Genomic DNA, 8,503 nt, shown 5'->3' with positions numbered 1-8,503 from the left:
TATGCCCCCCCCCCCCTCCCCCAGCAGAAACACGTTTGTAGAGAGGATTTAAGGTCCGACAGAAGAATTAAACCTTCACCAAAGTGGCAAATATCACATAAACCGAGTTTTACACACACACACACACACACACACACACACACACACACACACACACACACACACACACACACACACACACACACACACACACACACACACACACACACACACACACACACAAAGTGGGGGGGGTAGGGGCGTGGGGGGCCATTTCAATATTTTATTGAAACTTTCAAGAACACGATGTCGATGTTGTAAACTAGACATAACTCCAAATACAACATAACCCACTGACAACTTAAGAAACACAAAATAAACCTTCATATTTTTCGATTACGCTGCACTTTCACGATCAAATTCGCAAAGTTTTTGAATAACAGAAGAAAAAAATGTCCACTTTCATCACACACATTTCTTTTACTCCCCCCCCCCCCCCTCTCCTCCTCCCACCCACACTAATTTTGCGCCTTTTCCAAGCCATTGCTGCAGTGCGTTGTCGCTTTTTCATTCGTTTTAAAACAGTAGCACTTCACACACGGGGACAACAAGTGAAAATACAATGGCACATGAGTGTGATTAACTAGCTGAGTGGATATTTGGGAAGGGGATAAAGTCCATATTTTTTTTCCTTTTAAAATGGGGGTATAAATGCAGATGGCAACAAAAGGATATTAGCCCACAAACTATCTTTACACAGGTATATCGACAATAAATTAAGAACGGATCCCTAGAAACAAACTACTCCGTTGTATTTACACGCAATAACAATATGAAATAATTACATAAATATTTTATATATTCCTATTTACACTGATGATCAATACTACCTTTTCCTTTCTTAACATTTACTTTAGATTTCTGCTTCCCTTTGCCCGTTTAGGCGTAATTACGCATGCTTTTGGGTCAGTTTATGTCCCCGGAGCAGCTTTTCATTTCACTATTCTGGCGTTTCAAAAAGGCATAATCAAATAATTTTTTTTTGAAAATTAGTAATTGACTGGAGAGTTTAAATGAAGTTGTTAATTTGGAACGTTTGTATTTTTTTTTTTTTTAAAGAGGACATGCAACAGTTTGTTCAGTCAATTAATAGCGTACAACAAAATACAGCAGTTGTAAAAAAAAAAGGTAGGTCAAACGGTAGTGAATTCAAATAAGTCAAATTAATTGAGAGTGCATCTTTAAAAAAAAAAAAAGCCACATTTCTTCTCGTGTACATTAAGTCAAAGGAGACAGGACACAGCAGCAACTTCTCCTAAAACCTGTAAGTTACACCCATGCCAACGTTTCAGTTTCAATACTTGTACGGTATTAAAATGACAGAATAAAAGTGTTGTTTAATTTAACAGAGTAAAGAAAAGAAAGAAATATACAAAGCAGATGTGTATTAAACAAAGTGCATTTCAGAAACTAAAAGGTTCACGTTTTTTAGTTGTTTTTTTTTCTCCTCTTCCTTTTCAAACCTGCGTGAATCTACAAGGTGTCCTATTGTTAATGTCTTCATCGACACTTTTTCACCTTCCACGAGAAGCAGGTGGTGCGTTGTGATTTTTTCTTTCTTTGAGTTAAAATCCTAAGGGGATCCGCTCCGTGGCCTGTCCTGGTTCGAGTCCAAGCCGCTGACCAGGCGCTGGATGCTCTGCAGCTCGTTGGCGGCGTCCTTCTCCGTGCATGTCTTTGGGGACAGGGACACCGAGCCAGACGAGTGGCTCGTCACCTCCGACGTTGAATCCAGGGTGACGGCGGACGCGGGGCTGGCCGGGATCATGCCGTCCCCCTTCATGTCTGCGCCCCCTCCGCCGCCGGCCATGGAGGGCATGGCGGTGGTGAGCAGTGTGCTGTCCGGTACCGTCATGGGGAGGGAGTAAGGATTGTACCTGAGTCGGGGGCGCACCGCGTTCAGGAAGGGGTGCCGGTGCACCGAGGACGAGGCGGCGGAGGAGGCTGCCGCGGCTGCAGCCATGTACGTGTACGGATAAGGGAACAAACCTCCGAAAGGAGACATGGCAATGCCCTGTGGATGAATGGAAAAGGCCACGTATTAACTGCAAGCCTCGTATCACAAACACTTATCAGATAAGCACACAGTACTGGCCGGGGGGAAAACGTGCCAGTCAATCCTCAAACTGCGTAAAGTTGTGGCACAGATGCGTAAAATATTGTTTACGCGTGACTGGATTTGAGCTCCTGCTTCCATGTGATTCAAAACAAAAGCTCAGATTAAGTCGGAACCAGTATGCCGTGCCGTCTATAAATCTATTTACATAGGTCTTTTACAAATCCCGTCTTAACGAAATGTGCTGCCGCAAATCTTTACCATCCACCATGTAAACATCTTTTGACGCTCGTTTAAGAATTTGTATTGCAAATGAAACTCCTGGTGTCTGATGCTGCAACCAAAGAGCAGAAGAGGAAGCAGATAACACTTGTTTTGATTTCAAAACAAAAACAAAAAACTGAACGTGTCTTCCTTCAAACGTTATTTTTCATTTTTGTTGTTTTCAGACTCGCATTAAAAACGTCTCATTGGCTCAGAGACAATTAGCTCAAATCCCAGCCCCAAACCTTTCGCGGCTGCGAGATGGCCTGTGCCTCGGAGAAAGTTTCTTATTCTGAATAAATGATAGTTACAGTAATCCTCTGCACTGCAGCGTCAACTCCAGGTGGAAACTAATAACGCGTAATGGTCTAACTTTGCTGAGCGTATTAGAGCCACACACACACACACACACACACACACACACACACACACACACACGCACACGCGCGCGCGCGCGCCATCTAAAGAACATTGAAGGTGTAGCCTAGCTCACTACCTGATACTTGTAATTTGTCACATGCGCCTCGGAGGCCTGCAGTGAGTGTCTGGCTCAGCGTGCGCTTCATATGCAAAGCTATAAGAACGAAGCTCCAGCAAGGCCTCAAAGGTCGAAGGAAACAGGTTTTACCTGTGATGCCAAGACGTGTTGCTGCAGATGGAAGGGCAGGCCCGGCGCCCCTGTCAGGCTCTGCTGGGGCGATGCCATGCTGGTCGTGTCCATGGTGCTCACCCCTCCCGTGGACACAGCCGCCAATAGTGGTCCCATGCCCGCAGCCATGTTCGAGAACGCACCGCCCATGTTGAACTGGCCGGGGTGCAAGAGAAACGGATGCGCGCTCCCTAGGTGGTTAAAAAACTGCTGTCCTGTCAGGGCTGTTGGAAATCCGAAATTATGCAGGTGGCCGTGGCCTACGTGCGCGCTGTCGGTCTGAACAGTCAAAGGCATGAAGCTGTCCTTGTTCATTGACCTACATTCGTCCGTTTTGGACTGCTCCAGGTTGGGGCTCTTCAGGTCTTCTCCGGAGCGCGTGGTGCTTGAGATGACAGTGATCGGACTCTGTCTCGAGTCCGCCTGGCTTTTCTCAGTCCTGGTTCCGCTGTCGCGCGCCCTGCTGCCAGAGTCACTGTTGCTGACTGTCGTCCCTTTGGCCGGGCTCGCCTCGTGCTCTTTGCCGTCCTCCGTGGTGGTGGAGATTTTACTGGAGTCCGGTCCGTCTTTAGTGTGTCCATCTTTGCTCTCGTCGTCGCTGTCCTCGTCGCTGTCACAGAAATCTGCGTGAAGGAAGTGAAAGGATCAGACTTTGGTTTGTATTTGTGCGCAAACAGGGAAAAAACTAAACAAAAAAACAATCTGTATTGCCACTGTTGAACCCTTGTTGCGCAAAATAAACCCTCACGTTACCAAAAACATCAATTTCCATTTTTTTCCCAACTTGTTTTTTTGTTATAGAATGTTTGAAATTTCAAAATTTGCTGTATTTTGTGGATTATCGCAGCCGTTTGAGTCAGACTGCTGCGTCATCAATTAGTGAGAATTTTTAATCTGAATTACACACTCCTTGCAGAACAGCCAATTCCCCCCTCGGGGCATTAAGGCCACATAGACGGAGTGATTATGCTTTTATTCCATTTCGTCACGTTGACTTCGTATAATTTCTTTTTTTAAAGAAGTAATTTTACAACTTTACGCACGACTTGTTTGGGAAGCTGTGAGTGACGGTGGGGTCTGTCGGCCTTACCTTTCAGGTGTGGGGGGCCCACTGTAGACACGGCAGGGGACGAGGCCTGGCCGAAGCACTTAAAGGGAGCCTGCTCTCCAGAGGAGTCGTCTGAAACCCCGTTTTCCTTCTTCTGCTGCTCCTCGTATGAGCGCATGGACTGCAGGGCCAGCTGTTTCCTGAGCACAAGCACCGAGGTTATTAGAGGTGGTGCAGGCACAGTTCTCGGGTCACAAACAATATCAGCAGCACGACGAATGATGTGGAAGCTCATGCAGTTTTCTTTTCATGCTTCAACACCTAAACTCGTGTCTGTTTAGGATGTTTTCATTCAAAGTGTGAAGAGACAGTCTCCCTGCGGGTTATTGTGGAAGCTCAGTCGCAGGTTTAATCCAACCAGATCACTTTCTGTCTCCAGGTTAAGCTTAAAATGTCTACAATTGTCGTTTTTTTTTTTTTTTCTTTTTGCACGGTCTTACCTCTTTTCTCGCCGCCCATTGCCTGTGTCACGAAATCCTTTGGCAAATGGGTTATGGTCTATTTTCAGCTGAGTGATCTGCAATAATAATAAATAAAAACGTCGTAAATATAAATAACAAGCAAACACACATGACTGAATCTGCGTCAGGTTAAAAGTCAAAAGGTGAAGCTCATTTTATTGCAGGCGCACAATGGGAGGGGGATTATAGTTCAACAGGTCAGGGTTGGACAATAAAGTGCTTCTAGTTCCAAACACACGCACAGGCTACATTAGTCCCCCTGTTGGCAAGATTGTTTCCCTCAGAGTGAAATATGCTGCTTTGTTTGTAACTCTTGCAAAACTTTTAGTCCCTCACCACTTCCCCTCCATCCTCTGGCAATGTAACCCACTGCACATGGGGAGAGAAGGGAGGGGGGGTGGGGGGTGGGGTGGGGTGGAGGGGGGGGGGGGGTCTGCGGTGCCATCATTTTCCATCGATTTCAAAGAGCTGCTAAGATGATTTTCATTATGTTTTTGCCTTGGAGAGTAAAACGCTGCCATACAGCACCGTCTGACAAAAAATGCCCCTCCCTTTTTCTCTTTTTTTGCGCGTCTTCTTTTCTTATTTCTCAACCTCCCCAAACCTTTTAGTTTCACGGAGAAAGAGAGGGGGAGTGAGCGAGAGAGTGAGTCTGGGTCTGTGCCAAATCCTTTCCACGTGATTAAATAAAAGGAAGATATACCCTGTATAACATTCCTCGGAATTATTATCACTTTCCTATCACGGTTTGGTGATTCTGGCACATCACCCCCACTTCTATCACCCCCTCCTCTCTCTCTCATACTCAAATATGATGTCTTCCATATTTTATGACAACAAAATGGTGCAGAGCCTGAAACACTGCGAGGGAAGCGCGTCTGACAACAAGCCGGATTTTAGAGGAGGGGAACGAAAAGAAAAAAAATCCACCTATATTGTACGTGGTTCTGCGCCTGTGAGCAGCCTCGTGTCTTACCTTGTCATTCTGATAAGCAGTCACTGCAATGAAATCCGTTTCAGGGAAAACATAAGTCCTGAAGGTACTGTACGGGAGTTTGAGGATATCGTTGGCTCTCACAATGTGAAACCGAGGCTGATATTTGTGCATCGAGTTAAGAATCGTCTGTAACACACAGGGACAGAACAGGATTAATTTTAAGGTTAAAAAAAAAACAGGAAAGTTTGCGCGCTGTTGATTTTACGCACATTAAAAATGTTAAACGGTTTGTGTTTTGACAGAAAATACACAGAGAATTACGCATGAAAATGGTTAAAAGTCAATGTAAATATTTAAAATAATAATCATCCATGTTACATTAGCAAAAGTAAGTCTACATTACATATGCCGTTATTGCTAAAATTACAAAATTATCAGAAAATGAAATAAATGCACAGAATATAAATATTTGCATGACATGTGTTGTGTTTGATAAATAGGAAAATTGACATACATTAGTTGAACTTACAAATCCGTGCTTGTCGGAGATGTTATTCGTCAGCTTGAGTTTGTGAAAATTGACGACTTTTGACATCCACTGTTCGCCAGTAGCCGGACTGTCCGGGTGAATGTACATCCTCTTTGGCATTTCGGGGTCGGCCTTTCCTGCCACCATCCAGCGGGAGTTGTGAAACTTGTACCTGCAGTCGTCGGCTGCTACTATATCCATCAACAGTATGTACTTGGCCTTCTTGTCCAGACCAGTGCACCTCACTTTAAACGGGGGAAACATCCGCCTGTGACAGAGGAGAATAAATCACAATTATTACAACGACAAAACTCAGACACAACACAGTTGATCAAAACGCTGCAAAACATTCCAGATAAACACTTAATTTAATATTTCCTAAATAGTACCTTTGAGCGCAATAACATGTCAAAGAGCGTGTTTCAGCCCACAAGTGAGTTTAAATGTGCGTAAAGTTCTTATCTGCTATTAAAACAAGTGTGCACAATAAATAAATATTGGCTGAATTGTTTTGGGTCCCTGGAAAGGCCCACAGTAACGCAGCAGCCATCTTTGTATACTGTCATGACTAGAATAATTTAGTCAAAGCTGCACACGCTCCAAGTTGACATTTAATGGAGTCATCCGCCAACTGCACTTTGGACAAAAGATGCACGAAAATACGCAGGGAGGGATGAGAAATCACGGCTATTTTAAAACACAAAAAAATAATTTAGGAATAATTTTATGTTTACGGCCTGATTATTTTTGTTTATCTGCAGCTTTTCTTTTTAATTCACAGGTTATACATATACTAGAGTTTGCAATTTATCTAAAAATAAGCGAAAATGTAATGATTACAATTTGATAATTTGGCATTTTTTGTAGTTAATGTAAAGTTCAGTGTAATAAATTGGGATTTGACTGTGACATATTTACTGTCACCCAAGTTTATCTTTTAAAAATTACTGAAAAATTCAAGCTTAACAGGCTGATTGTAGAGGTAAATCAGACGTGTAATAATTCAGTCATAATATCTATTACAGGCTTTCAGATAATAAATCAGAATTTTCTTTGGGGGGGATAAACAAATAAATAGTATATTTCACCTTCCGGATTTCGTGATCACCATCTCGGTGCCTTTCTTGTGGAAGAGTTCCCAGAGCTCCTTGGCTTCGAGGTGAACTTTGGGGTCGTCCTCCACCTCCTCCTCGGGCTCCAGAGTCTTGAGAGGCCTGAGGTGGGCGGCCGCAGCCTGGTGCCCCAGCGAGGAGAAGTGTAGGCCGGTCTCCGCGGCTCCCATCAGCTGGTCCATGATCGGCTTCCCGAGCGCGCCCGGCAGTGAGAGGGAGCCGCTGGGCGGAAGAGCCAGCGCCGGGAAGAACGGGGGCTGGTGACCCAGCATCGCACTCATGGCAAATTCCGGACCCCGGTGAGGTATAAACGGATGATATGCCATACTTGAGCCCTGTATGACTGGATCTCTCATCAGGAAGTTCATCCAAGAGCAGGCAACAAATGGAGACGACTGGTTTGGATGTGGAACAATGTGTCTGACACTTTGGAAAGTCGAGGAAATGGACACAGATTTTTGTTGTTGTTTAAGAAAAGAAACAAAAAAATAACAACCCACGAGTCAGAAACTTTGGAGATTCGTCCGTTTGTAGGTAGAAAACAAGCATCCACTATTTAGAGGAAAATGTCTACTGTCCTTTTGCGCAATTTCGATCAAAAGTCTGCAAAGTGAAATGTAAAAGTGTTCTCCATTAATCTTCAAGAGTGCTGCCAGAGCGATTTTCCTCGGAGGTTGACGAGCATCGGACACCTCGGTGCGTCTCGCTGGCTTTCGGACATTTGTCGGGATTAAAGCAGCCGGGGTGAGTCTCCTAATTGACTGCGGTGCATTCTTTTCCCTTCTGCCGCTGTTTACAATATCGGCATTCCTGTTAAAATGGGTTCCTTCTTATTGGCTTCAGTCCTGCAGCGAGGGCGACGTGTTGAAATATTTCGATAGCGCCGAATAATCCCCCTGCCTTTACTTGCTCCGGACATGCACCCTCACGCGCGCACACACACTTTAGTCCTCCTCTCCCTTTTACGCACACACACATTTCAGAGAAAGACGTGTGCAGAGAAAGGAGTCCGCTGACGGCCAGAGAGAGAGAGAGAGAGAGAGGCAGAGAGAGAGAGAGGTGGTAAGGTCCCAGCTCCGTGATTTTCCTAGCGCCTCTGTGGCCCATAGGGCTTCATACTGTATGGATGTGTTGCGTGTTACGAGCAGCAGCGCTCCGTTTGATTGGCTCTTTGACGCTTTCGGACCAATTGTGTGGCTGCGTAGGCGTGGTTTTAACAGGTCGGGTGGAGGGGACAGACTTCAGACTTATAAAAAGGTGTTTGGAAACTCAAAAGGGCTTTGCCGTGAAACACCACCCTGCCTCGGTCAGTGTTGTGTGAATATGTCAACATCGTTATAGAAGTTGC

General features: G+C 44.9%; 1 protein-coding gene across 2 annotated transcripts; it reads right to left on the bottom strand.

Annotated features, from left to right (window-relative positions):
* Positions 1-243: 243 nt before the first annotated feature.
* Positions 244-8,285, bottom strand: tbx3a (T-box transcription factor 3a). 2 transcript variants are annotated; one of them, XM_080476722.1, is made up of 7 exons: positions 7,132-8,285; positions 6,029-6,311; positions 5,554-5,700; positions 4,557-4,633; positions 4,099-4,256; positions 2,988-3,631; positions 244-2,053 (listed from the first exon to the last, which is right to left on the bottom strand). In XM_080476722.1, the coding sequence occupies exons 1-7, from the start codon at positions 7,521-7,523 to the stop codon at positions 1,613-1,615; spliced, it is 2,142 nt and encodes a 713-aa protein (XP_080332848.1). In that variant the 5' UTR covers positions 7,524-8,285; the 3' UTR covers positions 244-1,612. The 2 variants fall into 2 exon arrangements, with proteins under 2 accessions (XP_080332848.1, XP_080332849.1); XM_080476723.1 differs by having other exon boundaries at positions 6,044-6,311; positions 7,132-8,255.
* Positions 8,286-8,503: the final 218 nt, after the last annotated feature.

The sequence above is a fragment of the Lipophrys pholis genome (genome assembly GCF_963383615.2).
Source record: "Lipophrys pholis genome assembly, chromosome: 12".
NCBI classification, from domain to species: Eukaryota; Metazoa; Chordata; class Actinopteri; order Blenniiformes; family Blenniidae; genus Lipophrys; species Lipophrys pholis.
Note: the sequence above shows the minus strand (reverse complement) of the source record. Positions and strands in the feature narration are given on the sequence as shown.

Excerpts from the sequence above, each read along its gene's own strand:
- tbx3a (XM_080476722.1), bottom strand. The coding sequence starts at position 7,523 with ATGAACTTCCTGATGAGAGATCCAGTCATACAGGGCTCAAGTATGGCA. Across the intron at positions 5,701-6,028 it reads GATTTGTAAGTTCAACTAAT|ACGATTCTTAACTCGATGCA; the intron begins GTATGTCAATTT and ends TGTGTGTTACAG. Across the intron at positions 3,632-4,098 it reads GGGCCCCCCACACCTGAAAG|ATTTCTGTGACAGCGACGAG; the intron begins GTAAGGCCGACA and ends TCCTTCACGCAG.